This window comes from Bubalus kerabau, chromosome 8 (genome assembly GCF_029407905.1).
Source record: "Bubalus kerabau isolate K-KA32 ecotype Philippines breed swamp buffalo chromosome 8, PCC_UOA_SB_1v2, whole genome shotgun sequence".
Lineage (NCBI taxonomy): Eukaryota > Metazoa > Chordata > Mammalia > Artiodactyla > Bovidae > Bubalus > Bubalus kerabau.
Genome location: NC_073631.1, coordinates 59,821,858 through 59,838,692, shown reverse-complemented (window position 1 = coordinate 59,838,692; position 16,835 = coordinate 59,821,858). Strand labels below are relative to the sequence as shown.

General features: G+C 43.3%; 1 protein-coding gene across 2 annotated transcripts in view; it reads right to left on the bottom strand.

Annotated features, from left to right (window-relative positions):
* Positions 1–584: 584 nt before the first annotated feature.
* DOCK4 (dedicator of cytokinesis 4) overlaps positions 585–16,835 on the bottom strand; it is a 474,953-nt gene continuing 458,702 nt past the window's right edge. Inside the window, exons 44-52 of one of the 2 annotated variants that reach the window (XM_055590348.1) lie at positions 15,716–15,835; positions 15,246–15,367; positions 14,795–14,915; positions 13,703–13,784; positions 13,461–13,570; positions 10,896–10,968; positions 9,061–9,174; positions 6,325–6,386; positions 585–3,470 (exon numbers count right to left, since the gene is read on the bottom strand). In XM_055590348.1, coding sequence (XP_055446323.1) covers positions 3,030–3,470; positions 6,325–6,386; positions 9,061–9,174; positions 10,896–10,968; positions 13,461–13,570; positions 13,703–13,784; positions 14,795–14,915; positions 15,246–15,367; positions 15,716–15,835 — 1,245 coding nt within the window. In that variant the 3' untranslated portion in view covers positions 585–3,029. Of the gene's footprint in view, positions 3,471–6,246; positions 6,387–9,060; positions 10,969–13,460; positions 13,571–13,702; positions 13,785–14,794; positions 14,916–15,245; positions 15,368–15,715; positions 15,836–16,835 lie in introns of those variants that run through there. The other variant, XR_008717856.1, reaches the window with a different exon arrangement.

Genomic DNA, 16,835 nt, shown 5'->3' with positions numbered 1-16,835 from the left:
GTCTCTGTTATTTCAGTGGGCAGTGAACTCAGCCCTGTATTGTCGATAAATTACGTTGTGATACTTATGTTGGGATACATAATTATATAATTATGTTGGGGAACCAGAACTTAATGTAGGGAAAGTGTGTAATATATGCATAGAGAAAAGACAAAAGGAATATGTAAAAATAAGTTATACTAGGGGACTGTCAAATTTTCAAGTTTTTTTTTAATGGTATTATGTAATGAGGACAAGGTTTATTTCAGTTAATAACTAAGAAGACATTCTGGTAGAGCTATCTTTTAATGTGTAAAGATCAAATAAGGGCAAAGCTGTGTAACTTGTTATTTTCTTTGTTGTATTTTGTAGAACAATCAATATTAATCCAGAGAGAAGACTACTAGAGAAAGAAGCTATTCTTATTGTAATTAAGCTTGTAGAATCAAAACACTTGTGGATTCAGTGGTGATGAAAATGTTCCCCAAATGCTCTAAAATCACTTAATGTTGAGAAATAATCAGGAAGACATTGACAATGACCTTTAAGTGAGTTTTGGTACTTAATGCAACAGAGGCTTTAGCCAGTGGTTTGCTTAGCACTGAGTGACATAAATGTTGTAAATCTAACACAGCATAGATACAGCTCACAAAATTAAAAGCCAGGCTTTATTAGCAAATTTGGTAGTCCATGGACTTTGCAGTGTTAAATATATTTCCTGTCATTTTACGAACATCAGGGAGAAAGCAGGCATGCAGATAGTTTGTGCAGCTGGCAAAAGCAGCACTCAACTATTTCTTTTGTACATTTGGCAGTTATTTACACAGCTTCTGTTCAAGTAAGGATATGCTTATGACTGGAATAAAGACAGAAATACCAAGATTAATCAGGTACTTTTATTTAATATTTACCGTTCGCAGCAACCAACATGAACATCTGGGCTAACAGAATCTCTTGAAATGTTCTGCTATATAGCTGCTTCAGAAATACACGCACATGATCGACTGTTCATTGCCCCAATTTTGTTTTTTTTAAAAATGGATTCAAGAGCAAATAACACTGATTTACACTGTGCCCAAGCACTAGTCAAGAAATCTATTAAATTACAGAAGAAAAGGAAATCAGAGCTTTGTTATCTTAAGCATGTCACCTTATTTAAATGGAAGGAAGGCTTTACTTCTTTAAAGCAACAGAAATATGTATCTTCCTATATATATAGATATATATATATATACTTAAGGATGTGATTACAAACACAAAGTGTTATCATCAAAAGCAAAAGCTAGTTCAAGACATTTTCAATTGAAAAACTTGAAAGATACAAAGCTAAAATTCATGTTCCTTTTCTCTATTAAGAATACTTTCACTAAACATAAATATTTTAACATATATTAATTTTTCTGACATTCAAAACTGTAGTCAATATGGCAGAATTATTGTTAAAAGCACATATGTACAAATATTCTTTTTCCATACATAAAGTATTTGGCATAATTATAACAATCATACTGCATCCACAACAGTTTGCTTTTATTTTTAATTTTTTTTACATGTAATGGTATCTCTTATTAAAATTAACCAGTTATGTACAAAAATACTTGAACATTTATTATAGAAAACCTCTATAACCAGTCTCAACAGCATATACCTGCTGAATGGTTTCGAAGGGAATATAAAAAAGTGGTCACTGCCTTCTGGGTAAGCTATCAACAAAAACAAACACAGCTAAACTAAAATGAGCTTCCCAACAAAAGAGGGAAAATATTCAACAGTATGATTTAAAATACGGTTCATATCTATTGTCAGTTGAGTGTTATAAACAGTCAGTAAAGAAAACAAGATACAAAATACATTACTACATACAAGGTGCTTTTCTCTCTTCACACGCCTATGACTGCGGCATTAGCATCCCTGTCTAGATCTAAGATGCTACGTTCAAGCTAGAGCAGTCTACAGCCATCCTCCTCCAACAAAAGGACAACAGGATTAGTTCAGAAGACAAGCCCCACTGGTAACAATGGAGTTGTGAGGAATTTCTTATTTTGTGCAGGACTGAAAGTTAATGCCCTTGCCTTTTGAAAGTCCTTTTGCCATTTAATCATGCTAATATATTTTCTCTACTTTTTTTCTTCATTTACTCTATCGATTTAATACTGTCCTGTATTGATTCCTGAATTCTTGTTAATGGGACACATTAATTTGTGCCTACTTATTACACGAACATCTCTTCTTCAATGACAAATTGGGTAGCGGAAATTATCTAAGGAAGCACAAGATTCAAGTAAACATTTCTCCTGGGGTCTTTTGCTTCATCAACCTGATTGGAACTCTGGAAGTAAATTGCACCTTGAAAAGAAATACAGTAGATATCATGGTGTCAGGGTACTAAACGGTTTACCAACCAACTGGTAGAGTAGCTTCTGAAGAATGTAGACAGCAGTCAAGGTCAAAAGCAACCTTAAAGACGTATCTTTCAAGAACAAAACCGCTTCCAGTTCCAATCCTTGCAACTCCTTTAGTGTGTATCTCACTAGCCTGCTTTAACTTTTAATTATGGTGATATGCATTCATTTGTCTGTTGATAGAAAGAGTCAGAAATCTCACCTTATTTACAGAAGTCTTCTAAAGTATGGACCACTGCCTCAGGATGTGCACTGACTTAATAAGCTTTCATGAAGTATCAAGTATTCAGTAAAAAGTATACAACATTATCACGCCTCGTATTGTTCGACAATATTTTACTGGTTGAGATTAAACTATGTAAAAAAAAAGTGAACATAAAAAGATACAAAAGAAGGCTTTATCACTATTTATCACTTTCAAACGAGAAACGGTGTAATGAAATTCAGCCATACTTGGGACATCTGGCGTTGGGGATCAGTAACTTTTAATATTGTGCAACATTCTATTAAGCGAGTTTAAATTCCATTCATCTAAAGACAAATCTGAGTTAAGTTATTAAAGTGCCTACACTAAAGATGTCTTTTCACCATACCTCTTAATGTCTTGTAAACGGCAAAGAATGCGTCGCAGGGAAATAGAAAAGGGACTTATAACTGGGAGACTTTTCGGGGCAGGGGCCTGGGCCGCGGGCCGGGGTCCGTCCTCCTGGTCCCGTTCTCCAGGTGGCCCGACCGCGCCGCCAGGGGCTTGGGGGGCAAGGCGGGCGGCTCGGCGGTGACGGGGATGGAGAGGCTGTGAGGTAGCGGCACGGGGCGCCGCAGAGTCCGCTCGTACACGCTGTACGGCGGCGGCGTCTTGCTCTCCTTGCGCACCGGCTCCTCCGACCCGCCGCCGTAGCCCGGCCCCGACCCCATCGGCGCCACAGACGGTTCATTCACCTGATTTTCGAAGCCTGAGGTCTCTGATGTGCTACACCGGCTGAGGGACGAAATCCCACTGCTGTAGCTGCCCGACAGCACGGGGGAGTTGGAGATGAGTCCTGGGGAGTGGTACTCCACGGGAGAGGGGGTGAAGGACTGCACGGAGCCCTGTGCGGAGGGGAAACGGCAGAGTGTTCAGCGAAAGGGTGATGAGCTCTGCTGTGTCCCCCATCAAAACCCAGAGTCTGAAGCCTCTCTCCTACACCCTTGGGGAAGGCATGGCAGGCCCTGCCCTGGAGACTTCTGAGCTCCTGCCAGACTCAAAAGCTTAAGTCTCGGGTTGGCAGCCCTCAGGCTATGTAGCCTGAGAGACCAGACGTTTCATCTGCAGTGTTTTTAAAAGCCTCAGTTGTTAATTTTGTAAAATAGGACGGTTTCCCACCAAATGTGCATTTCTTTAAGCACTGGAAGTTCTAACAACAGGGCTCACTTGCTCTTTCGGTAGAGAAGCTCTTGTTGCTGAGCAGGAGCTGGCCCTTTAGATGGGGCCTGAATCCGCCCGTTACCCACCGTTACCACATCACACAGAGGCCTCATTTGTTAACTGTCTCTTCTCACTGGCAGCAAGATCTGTACTTCCCTTTGGGCTTCCCTGGTGGCTGAGAGGGTAAAGAATCTGCCTGCAATGCAGGAGACCTGGGTTCCATCTCCGGGTGGGCAAGAGCCCCTGGAGAAGGAAGTGGCAACCCACTCCAGTACTCTTGCCTGGGAAATCCCATGGACAGAGGAGCCTGGCGGGCTACAGTCCATGGAATGACAAGAGAGTCAGACACGGCTGAGTGACACATACACACACATTCTCTCTCCCGCCTCTTTCTCCCTCTCCCCTAACAGCGCTCTGTGAACAGAGGGTTCTACTGGGAGATACTGCATCCTATGTACTCCTTGAGTCCATTCAGAGCCTATTAGCTCATTAAAGTCTGACAATAACGGAACCTCAACGATTTTGTTCAGCCCAGTGTTTGCTAAACTTATTTCACCACAGACCCTTTTTTTTTTTTTTCCCCTCATTTATCACATAATGGCCTATAAAACCAAGAAATGTTATCCTAGACTAATTTTACCTTGGTCTCTCTTTTTAAACACGAGAATTCTGGTAGACACAAATCCTTTCATTTATCAGGAGCCTCAGATCAAGAATGGCCAATTAAAAGATCCAAATTCACTGGTGTTTTTTGTTAAAAGTTAGACCTCAAGTGCAAAATAGGGCAGGTAAGCTGAGTCTTCTCCACGGGTTAATTCCCTCATTTAATTGCTGAAAAACACTCTTAAAATTGACTTTTCTGCATTCTAAGCACAGCAAGAGAAGGGGACGATGGAGGATGAGATGGTTGGATGGCATCACCGACTTGATGGACATGAGTTTGAGCAAGCTTTGGGAGTTGTAGATGGACAAGGAAGCCTGGCGTGCTGCAGTCCATGGGGTTGCAGAGTCAGACACAACTGAGTGAGTGAACCGAACTGAAGCACAGCAAAGCCAGTAACTTGGTAGCACTACGCCCTCTAATGTCACCAGAGTTACAACACAATGTTTCATCTTTTCAAAGCCTGATTTGTAGATACTGCTACAAGGCTACCTATGGCCAGCAAGAACACAGGCAGGTCTGTGGAAAAAAGAGTATATACCACTTTGCTAACTATTTGGTGGCTACTTGAATGTTTTCAACTCTTTGATCCTATTATTAAAAAATAATTCCTAATTTTATCTGATTACTAATTTGCAAATCAAGTTAAAAAATGCATATGTGAATCCCATAGCAACATGTGGGGTTCTTTGCTAGTAAGGGGAAATGTAACAATGTGGAAACACCATGTTGCTTTGTTTCCATCACATTAAGATAACAGTCTGTGGCTCCCAGGGTGAATGCGGTCTCATGCACTTTATGCTTAACAGCTGCATGGCAGTATGACAACCAAACCAGCAGATAATTTGCACCCACTAGCAAATTGTGACATCAGAAATGTCGGCAATGCAAATCACGCTTAAAAAATTTTTTTTTTGCAATTTTCTCCACTGCAAGGCGGGTGGGGGAGGGGAGGTTTCCTTCCAGAGTCTCCATTTCTACCAGCAACAATCCTGAGTACCACAGATGCACAGGATCACAATCTGCCCCTATGTGTTTGCAGAAGCTGATTTCTCTTTTTCTTTTACATTAGTTAGAAATGTCTCATCAACAAAAAGGAAACAGAGCATGCACATCCTAAATCATTCAGGTACAAATCATTCTTTCCGCAGTCGCAGTCACTTCATATTTAAGCCTCTGGTGTAGCAGCTCTGAACACCTACCTCTGAATGCACCAATAATCCTTGCAGCCAGCCTGATTCAATTTGGATAGAGACTAAATATTATTCTTTACCTTCATGAGGAATTTTGTATGTTTAAGAGATGTTAACTAGCCTATGTCTTCATATTAAATGTCTGACCTTTAAAGCTCTCCAGTTTGTTTCCCCGAGATTTTAAAATTCATTTTACTGTCTTGTTTTTCATGATCAAGTATGTATCTCTACTGTAAATGAAAGCCTTGCTATAATATCTTAAAAGAGAAAAAGTTGGGTTTGGCCTTTTCAAAATGAGTGAGACTGATGAAAAAGGCACTTGAGAATATTTAGTAGATCTTGATTATTTTATAACTTAAGTGTTTGTTTTTGATGTGCCTTAAACTAAAAGATAAGGCTGAAAATGTCGTAGAAGATACCTAGGGACCATTTCTTTCTCATTCAGTGTATATTCTCACTCTAGTTTGTACATTCTCATTGCCACCATTTGGAGAAAAAGGCTACTAATGTGAAATGAAATGGCAGACTCCCCAAAGGGAAAGTCTAATGTTTTCTTGCCCATCTTCCTCTCCCCCTTCTATGTTCTCTGCCTGGTCTTTGTAGATGAAAGCACCTCATTGATGTAACAGAGGAAAAAGTAGCAAGGAGCCAATTTCTAGCTCCCATCTAAACAAGAGCCTGTACCTTCAGTGGAGATCGCCCAGCAGGCGAGGGGGATACTGACGCCGTGTGTCTTGCTGGTGAAGCTGTGAAGAGAGAGAGAGATCATTTCAGTTCAGAAAACCAGATAGCTGACTACCTGAAAAAGCCCTCTGTGTGTACAAACCCATACGGATGATCCAGTGCACAAGGATCTAGGCAAGGGGGAGGGGCGTGGGTGGAGAGTCTAAATGGTGCCCACCCAAAATGGATTCCCCACAAAGAATGGCAGCTCCAAGACATGGGTAATCAGGGAAAAGTCACCAGAGCATGCATGATGGTTTAACCAGCTGACTGGTCCAGTGTCCTTTCCACTTCCTCAAAGCCCAGATGCTTCTCTGCCCCTTGGTCTATTTCAAAAGGTGCTTTTACGCATGAGGTGCCAGGGAGCAGGCTTTGGGCTGAGCAAGAATGGAAAGACCCAGGTCACCCAGACAGCTCAGAATAGGTCCCTGGGAATGTACTGACATCAGTCTCCCCTTTCGCCACCCCCACTCCCCGCAATATTCCTGAAATTGACAGAAAACCCTTGGCCACATCCATATAAAAGGTAAGAAGTTTTCCATTTTTCTCCCAAATGTCTGTACTTGGGTCTTCCTTTATCTCTAGGAGGTGATACCCTATGGATGTCATCATTAAGGTAAGAAGAACCCTCTCTTTGTTTCTCCACCAGATTTTCAAGCCCTACACCTGGGACAAGGCCAGTGTGATGACACTGCTGTGTGTGCACTTGCGGACCAAATCCGGCTCTCTAAAGCGTGACCACACATGCCACAGCCAGCCATGACACTGTCAACCCGTGAGTATAAGACCAATTTCCCAGGTCTGCCTACAGAGTTTTCAGCGGGCTCAGGGGTTGCTGCTGCAACCCCTGCCATCCTCCCAGCTGCCAACCTCCCAGCTGTCACAGTGGGGTTTGCAGCTGATAAGAAAACTACAGAAAGGCCGAAGGGGAGAGAGACAGTTACAGATCCCGCCAACAGTGACCACACGGGATGACATGAGGGCAGACCATGACAGCAATCAGTGCAGAAGGGAAAGCAGCACTGCCAGGGTAACTGGGGAGAGCTACGGCCACCTGCGTGCTCTGGGTCTAAGGGACTAGGGAGAGTGGCTGGGCCCGCCCTCGGGGTTGTGCAGATCCATTGTGCGTGCCAGGGCACGCTGTCAGCACGTGCCATGTTCCATCGCCAGTTAGTGCTCCTAGCCCATCAGTTGTGGGGGTCGAGTATAGCATAAGAGCATGGACGTCTAGAGAAGCACAGCTTGATTGGGAAATGGTATCTTTATTGTCTGGGACCCTCTTCCTCTCAACTTAGGCATTCCCTGACTCCATCACTGTGGACTACCCAGCAGCCCCTGCACCCACTGCATGTTTAGAGTGATGTTTCTCCGGAAAAGACCTAAAATAGTTCTATCCCTGTCCTTGCCTACAAGGTAGAATTAGCCTAGGAACCTAAATACCATGAATATTATTGTCCCTTAGAAAACACTTTTCAAGTCTCCAACTTTATGGACACAACCGGGTTTAAACTGGAGGTCGCCTCAATGTACAAACATCATGAATAAAACACCAAGCACTGGTTGGTGAGTTTTAAACTTCCATGGTCACACTGACCTAGCAATGCATATTATCAAGTAAGGCTACAGTTATTTCTTGTTCTGTTTGAAGGTCTCACATGTTTTTCCAAATCTACTGGCAACTTCTAGCTTTGGAAAGTAAAAAACAAACTGGGTAGCACACAGTTTATTTTAAAGAGAGTCATTTTTCTTTTTTCGGTAAAAAAAAAAAAAAAAAAAAAAGGCAGCTAGAAAGATGTTAAAATGCAGCAAACGAAACATGGATGATCCATCCAGAAAAATCCATGAAAAACACAGCGTCATATTTTCTCATGCCTTTAGGCTAGTTGTATTTGTAAAGCTTCAAGACGACTCTAAATATAGGCGAAGTGTTGGAAAAGCTCTCGCCATCAACAGGATACAGTTAGTAAAGTGCAACAGCCTCCCTTAAAAACTGCCCTCATATGCAGGTCATCCAGCAATGGCTTGTTCAAGAGGAAAGGAGGCCCATTACTGTTATAAACTCAGAAAGGAAGTTTCTTGAGAATAATTTTCAGTGGTTCTCAAAATTTAGAAAGGTTTGGTAAAACACAGATTCTAGAGCTTTGGCCCAGATAATTCTGATTCAGCCGGTCTGCTGCTTAAACCACCTCCCTAGGAGATGCAGAGCCTTGAATGAAGCCTTATGAGAAAGATGACCGTGGAATACAGTCTTGTCTAAGCAGTAGGTGCAAGGTACTGGTTAGTTGTTCTCCACAAGCCTACCCAAATCACAGTCAATCCTATTCAGGGACAACCTGAAGCTGGGGCATCAGTCCTGCAGAAAGTGGCTGGAGTTAGCAGAGGTTGATAAGAATGAGGTGATTCAAGCGAAGGATAGAGAAAATGCTAGTGGTTCAGCAAGGTTAGGGTGCCCCCCCCCCCAATTCTGAGGATGATACCTAGGAGAAGAATGTTCTACAGTTTAGGAATGGTGCCCTCGTGGACTTAGTGTAACAAGAGTTGAGGAAAAAGAGGGAACATAGCAGATGAATTCTGTAGCTACTACTAAGGTTTTTACCTTGGACACACCAAATGCCTACCTTTCTGAGGAATTCAGGTCGGAGTAGTCAATAAAAGTTATTTTTATAAAAATTACTGTTAAATGCTTCAAATACCCACCAGTCTGTGTGGGTCGTGGAGGGACGGGGGGAGAGATAAGCTTCCCACCATCTGCCATGTTCTTGGCTTCCTTCCCACTGTCCAGGCTCCAGCTGCTAGGGGTGGGGTTCACAGCTGGAAGGGAATAACACAGCTAAAATCACATGGTCTACGTCACCCTGCGAGCACTCAATCTTAGAAGTCAGAAATATCCAGAATGAAAACATCAGCTGGATTACAAATAATAAGGAAACTTCCTAAATGCGAACCCTTTATTTAATTGCCCATCTCACAATTATAGTTGACATTTCATTGAGTGATAGCATGTCTCTCTTTTTCCCTCAAGCAGTCAGAACTACACATCTTGACAAAAGAGTGTAGAAACTTGAGATTTACAAATATGTTTAGATGCTGGGTAACAGATGGAAGATGTAGTCATTCGACTATTTTAAAACGTGATTTTTAGTGGAATTTTCTGGGCAAATAGCACCCTAAAAGGGGGAAGGCATGGACGCTAATATCTCCACTGCCTGGCAGAATTACTGGCAAGGAATAGCCATACCACACCATCCTGCTGGCCCTTGTTCCTCAAGTCAAAGGGCTACAGTGGAGAACGTCCTAAAAAAATAATTTGGAATGCTGACAGTTTCATTCCTTTTTTGTAATCTACCTGCTCCACACTTCAGTAAGATGCTGAAATATGGAACAACCCCCTTAGGAACAAGGGCAAGACATACAAGGTTATAAATAGCTGCTCTGAGGGGAGGTTTACAAAATCAAGCCTTTAGAGAGCCAGTCTCTTGCTCACTGAGCAGACACTGCCACCTGGTGGACATAGCCAGAATTTCAACATTCCATGATTATATTACCACTTTAATTGGATGGAACCACCACTTGTAAAAAACATTTCTTCTGGTCCTTTAAAAGGTGCTTTGTGGGTTTTCTTTGGTAGAAGAGGTGAGAAAACGATCACAATTCTAAGTTATCCAGACAAAGATCAATATTTGACTTGTAGCTGTAAAGCAAAATGTGTGTTTTAAAATAATTTAGGCTACAGTCTTGCTGATTCCTATCTCCCGAGGAAAGTTTTAATGTATTGGTGTACTCAAATGACAGTGCAGTCGAGATCTTAATGGGGACAATTAAAATGCACTTTACAGAGATATGTCATTAGTGACTTAATTTGCTGGCTCGGGGACTGCTCTGATTTTTGAGGCTGACTCCGGAAGGTGAACGAGTGCCTTGCTGTTAGCCCCCATCCCCCTAGCTGAGGAAGTCACAATTAATCCGCTCTTCTTCCTCGGCTGTGTTGCACAGACCCATGCTAATTGGCTATTAACTGCTATGCATATGTTGGTTTCTCATTTTCCATGTGACCTTGCAGCAGAGCACACTCCATTATGCACTGGGTCGCAAATTTTCAGTAGCATCTGAGTCACCCATGAGCAACAGATGAGCTGACTGAATGAGCTTGCTAAGGCAGACACAAAGTGGGACCGAGGATCCATCTGGGAAGGTGCTTACTTTCCTCACATTGAACAAGTAGCCTAATTGGCCACTTTGTTTCAGGTAGCACAGGGATTGCCTCCCTGACTCACTGAATGACACCAAAAGTCATTAAACAGGAGTCCCTACCTTGCTCAGATTCTGCTGTTAAATCCTACAAGAAAACAGTTTGTGAAGAATGTATTAGAAATAACTGTCTTCCATCTATCCCCTAAAGACAAGATCAGTCCTGACCATTAAAGGTCTGCACATCTGCCTTCCACAGGGACACAGGGGCGGCTGGAGGAAATGAAGCCAGAACACACTGTTACACATTCCACGACTGCCGCAGACGCTGGCTTCATACCCACCTTTCTCAGGAGCAGAAAGATTGGGGTCACTGCGTGGCAAGGCTCCATCTCCAATGTGATTAAACAGCAGCCTCTGGAAAGGCACAAGAATCTATTTTTATGAGATCTTCTAGAAAACGAGATGATTATTTTATTACCAAATGGTGTATGCTAGTGCTCAGTCATGTCCGACTCTCTGCGACCCTCTGGACCCACCAGGCTCTTCTGTTCATGGAATTTTCCAGGCAAGAATGCTGGAGTGTGTTACCATTCCCTACTCCAGGGAGTCTTCCCAACCCAGGGATCTAACCCTCAGCTCTTGTGTCTCCTGCATTGGCAGGTGGGTTCTTTACTTCTAGTGACACCTGGGAAGTCCTTACTGAACCTTTTGTTTTTAAAAAATGTTTCATATGCCAAAATAAGCCATATAAAACATTACTGGCTTAACATTGTTGATGATTGGCTTATCATTACTGAATTATTGTTCAATAATGACTCAATTATATTTAAGGGAAAAAAAGGAGAAGACCCTTAGGTGTTAAACAGTGTTTCTAAATGGTGTTTTAAAAGTCGATGCTGCTAAGTCACTTCAGTCGTGTCCGACGCTGTGCGACCCCATAGATGGCAGACCACCAGGCTCCCCCGTCCCTGGGATTCTCCAGGCAAGAACACTGGAGTGGGTTGCCATTTCCTTCTCCAATGCATGAAAGTGAAAAGTGAAAGGGAAGTTGCTCAGTCGTGTCCAACTCTTAGCGACCCCATGGACTGCGGCCCAGCAGGCTCCTCTGTCCATGGGATTTTCCAGGCAAGAGTACTGGAGTGGGGTGCCATTGCCTTCTCCGTTAAAAGTCTATATAGGATTTCAAATATTGGGTTGGCCAAAAAGTTCATTTGGGTTTTTCCATACCATCCTCAAATGAACTTTTTGGCCAACCCAATACAACTGGCAAATAAATTTTTCTAACAAAATATGGAAAAAATAAACAATAAGTAGCAGTTAAGCTACAGTGCTCTTTATAAATACAAATGCTAGACTGGCAATATAAAATGTAAGTAAGAAAGAAGAAATATTAGCTCAAAAAATCTCTAGTCAATGAACTTTACATTTTAAATCCTAGATTAGGTTAAAACATATGAAATGGTTATAGTATGTTGCAATTTTTAACCCACAAAAATGCCAGTTTTACATAGTTCTACCTAATATATTAAACAAAAGGCACCAAGTCCTCAAAAGTAGATACACCAGAGGAATGTGTATTATGGAAATTTTGGCAACACACACTGCTTCAAATTTTACCAAAAGCAGAAAACTTGAGAGGCTAATGAGGAAGTCTTTCAGAGTCCCCCACGCTGGTGACCTGCTCTCCAGGAGCAGAGGGAACAAACTGAAAGTCGTGACAAGGGGAAATTAAACCAGTCAGGTGGTTCAGGAAAATGCACTCGGGTACAGTTTCTACAACACGTCAGTGCTGTGCGGATGGGGTATCCTGGAACTTTTGGGAAGATCACACAATCAGCAAAGAGAAACCAATCCAGACAAATCCCCCTCATTCTCATCCATTTCCAGATGCAACTACAGCCTTCTGCCAGGATGGTGTGAAAAAACAGAAAATGAGCTGGAGGATAAACAACGATTATTCTCTGCTCCTGAGTTATCCACAAATAATCAATAAAATGCAAGGCTCCATAGGCATCTTTACCTTTGAAACCCCGCCTCAAAGTGCTTAAAGGGCCGAGAGGGTCAAAACGTTGGCCCTGTAGTCGCTGAGGCTGAGAGAGATCACTGCAGAGCAGGTCTGAGTTGGGTGGAGAGGGCTGCGGGGAGGCCCCAGGGTTTAGCCACTCCCTCCTCAGTGCATTTAAGAACAGCAGATGCAAAAAGACACGCTCTTCACTCTTGGATACCTCGGTAAGCCATCCGTGGCAGCCATGCTTCTCCTCAAGGATCTTTGGCTAATGTAAGAAGTTCCTTCAAATTTCTGCTACAGACACAGGCAAGCAGACCCAGGTGGTGCCAGTGGTAAAGAACCTGCCTGCCAATGCAGGAGGCGTAAGAGATACGAGTTCAAACCCTGGGTTGGGAAGATTCCCTGGAGGAGGGCATGGTAACCCACTCCAGTATTCTTGCCTAGAGAATCCCACAGACAGAGGAGCCTGGTGGGCTCCTGTCCATGGGATCACAAAGAATCAGACATGACTGAAGCGACCTAACAAGAAGTACAAGGAGTTCCTCCAAATTTCTGCTACAGACACATGCAGACAGACACCCCCACCCCTAACTCATTCACCCATGACCTCTCTTAATGTTCAAGTGGCAGCAACAAAATAGATAGAAGTGGGAAAAATCATTTCCCAATTCTCTCTCAGCTTTACTGCTCAGGCAACCACCAGGTATCCACGTCAGATTTGACAGTTCACACAGAAATTCCTAACAACAGGCTTGGGGCCGAGGTGGACTTCATCCAGCTGGACTTGTCAACACGGCCCATCTGGTGGTCTCTGGCAGCTACCATGACTTTCTGCAGCCCTGTAAGTAACATCCAGACTTTTCCTTGTTTCCTAGAATTTCCATCCCACAAACACTACCTGAGAAGGTTCTACAGGTGTCGGATAGATGGCACTGCATGGCCGCTCTCTCGGGGACAGGCAAGAGTTTTCTCTGGAATGTTTGTGTTTGTCAGACAACAAAGGAGAAGCTGAGAAGAGATGGAAAGAGAGGCTCGTCAGGGTGGGGGTGAGCTGGGATCATTTGGAGGAGAAAGCCTGAGCCTACGGGAGGCTGGAAGGTCCTCTGGGCACCCTCAGTCACCCCACACCTTGGCACTGACCTCTGGCACTCGAGGGAGCAGAACTTGTCACATTAGGCGAGGCGGAGTGAGTAGAACTCAAGCTTGAGGTAGATGGACTTGGCTGGAAAACACAAGAGCTGTTATCAGACAGGGCTTAAAGGCTGCAGACTACACTGATACATTTGAAACAAAATCACTTTTTTTTTTTTTTCAAAGTAGCAAAAAAAAAAAAAAAAAAAAGCCCATTAAGAATTACGGAAAAATCTCACTAACTCAGACCAGTAAGGATGCCTGTCTGAATTAATTTTAAAAACTGAGATTTTTTGACACCTGCCAAAGGAATGCCTTTGTGTTCAATTCAGCTCCATACAGCCTATGACTAAAGACCAGTCAGCAGCGGCTCCCTGACTAAAGCACGAGCAGAAAGGCTCCCAGCCTCCGGCAGGTAAACAGGTGAGTGCCTCTAAACGGCAGAGAACATGCCTGTGCTTTTTCTCCAACGTATGTTCAACGCGTGAATTTGGCAATATGTATTATGCCCCCTTTCCAAAGACAGAGGTGAGGAAAATTTCAGCTGAGTCTTACCGAGTGATTATCGATGTCCTATTAGCTGTATCTAAACACAAATTTTTGTTGCAAGAGTTACACTGACATTTAAATCCCTAAAAACCTCTATTTTTCTTTAGTAAACAGTTTTTTATCATGGGAAATTTCCAACATATGCCTAAGTAGAGAAATCTTAGAATGGGCCCCTAAACCATATCTTCTTAAAGAAAAGAACAAAACACTTAGCAACGCTAAGAGGTAGCTGGTCGGTGGTGACAAGCTCCAGGACACCCGACTGAAGACCTGACTCAGAGGCAGAGCTCCAAGTTCCCCTCGTAGGGCCTGGCCAGGCTTGCCCACCGCTGGCTCAGGTCTTCCTCGAGTGGCTGGGGCAGCTTTGAGAGAATCAGCTTTGCAGACTCCAGGGACCAATAAAGCAATACAGGTGTGTAAAGGTTTGTCCTTAGGTCAAATTCTCGCTCGTAGGTCTGTTCCTAAGCACAGCAGAGTGAATGGAAACACTCATGATTGAGACAGAAAGGGAATAAACAGGACCAGACAAAAAGAAAACAGCTGATCAAGTACCTGCATGTTAAAGACTTCATCAGAGCTTTCTGATTGCCCTGTAATATTGCTTACTTCAGCAGACGCTTGTGAGGACAATGAGGAGGAAGAGTATCGGTTGACAGCTGGGTAACTTAATGGGCTGTTTTCAGGGAGAAAAAGACATGGTCGTTAACTCAGTCTCTACATTGCACTTTATCACATGCTGGCATGGTATAAAAACCAAAGGGAAAAAAATATATATACATCCCATTTTGTCGCCTCCCATTTGCCTCAATGTGATCAAACGTCTGAGTTTATTTCTCATGCTGTTGCTGTTTTACCAGTGGCAGATGTCTGCAGCTGCCTCTAGGGTTACTTATTTCATTAAGAAACCGCGTATTTGACAAATTGTGCCATAAAGAACGAGAGAATCGTTCCGGATCATCTTGTGGGAATGCCAAATTGTCAGATAATTCAGAATATGACTTACCTGCGTCGAGGAATTACCCTGGTACCATCTGGGCTCATGGAAGCAGGTGCTGAGTTTCTACACACACGAGGGCTTCCATTAGGAAAATGGACTGGACTGGCTTGTATACAAGCGGAGAATTCCTAAACAGGTAGTAAAGAAAATATTTCAGAATTGTAATGGTAAGGGCAGAATCACTCAAGAGGTGCTATGCTATACTAGTGCATTCTGATGGTCATAAAACCTTTATATAGGCGCTTAGGAATGTAAGTCATTAAGCCTTCCCTCATTTACTTTTTTGTTTTCATGAAAGTTAAGTGTGGCAAACCGAAGTCAGTGCAATTTTAATATTTGAGGGCTCTCGGGTAAAATTTTGGTGCAGTTTGGCAGACACACCAAAAGATGTCACTGTTGTATATTTCATGGTCCCTCTAACAAAAAGCAAATGGTAGAGGTCAGACTGCCCCCTGGTGGACCCTTTATGTACATACCTGGATCCCCAAGCTGGACTTCATCACAAAGAACTGGTCGACCAGCTTCTTGTGAAGAGGTCTCATATCCTGAGGCACAAACTTCTCGTGCACAGCCAAGCCAAATTCCAAAATCTGTGCCTTGAGAGTAACAGAAGGAAAAAAATCCACATCAGTGAGTACCGCCTTAAGTGCCTGCTGGGGATTCAAGCATGGTGCCCTGCATTTTGCATACATTACTGTTAACCTCCCCATCTGACAAGATAGGAGCAATCCTTAGTTTACTGCGGAGGACACTGAGGATCAGAAAATTCTGCATGCGCAGATGTAGCAAATGGACTTGTGGACACAGTTGGGGCAGGAGAGGATGGGATGGGTTGAGAGGGTAGCATTGACATACATTATAATGCCCTGTGTAAACAGCTAGCTAGTGGGGAGTGCTCTATAACACAGGGAGCTCAGCTCAGTGCTCTGTAATGACCTAGAGGGCTGGGAGGGAGAATCAAGTGGGAGGGGACATATGTGCACATATGGCAGATTCACGCTGCTGTAACTAACACAACACTGTAAAGCAATTAAACATAATTTTAAAAAAGAAAAAAAAATTCTGCATGTACTAAAGGACAAATGGGAATCTGAACTTAAGTCTGATTCCGAGTTAACTGTCCTACTACCCCAAGTTTCTTTCCCATGTATTTTCAATCCATAACAACAACCATATTAAACAGTTAAGCGTCCCTTTGGCCCCTTCCTGCACTTCTCAGGAGGGGGCAAAGGATGGGGGCTCCCTGTTAGTAGGGTCAGATGGTTCTCCCCTTAGTGATAAAGAACCTGCCAGCCAATGCAGGAGATATAAGAGACACAGGTTCAATCCCTGGCTCGGGACGATCCCCTGGAGGAGGGCATGGCAATCCACTCCAGTATTCTTGCCTGGAGAATCCCATGGACAGAGGAGCCAGTCGGACATGACTGAAGTGACTTAGCATGCACCACGTGGCACTCCCCAAGAGACCTCTTTTCTGGATGGCACTCTCGGCCATGTTCCCCTTCTCTGTCCCATGGGTTCCTCTGTCCCTACCCCTCCCTCTCTCAGATTTTCAGAACCTGTCAGGGAGGAAGGAACAAATGAGAGGGTATTCTG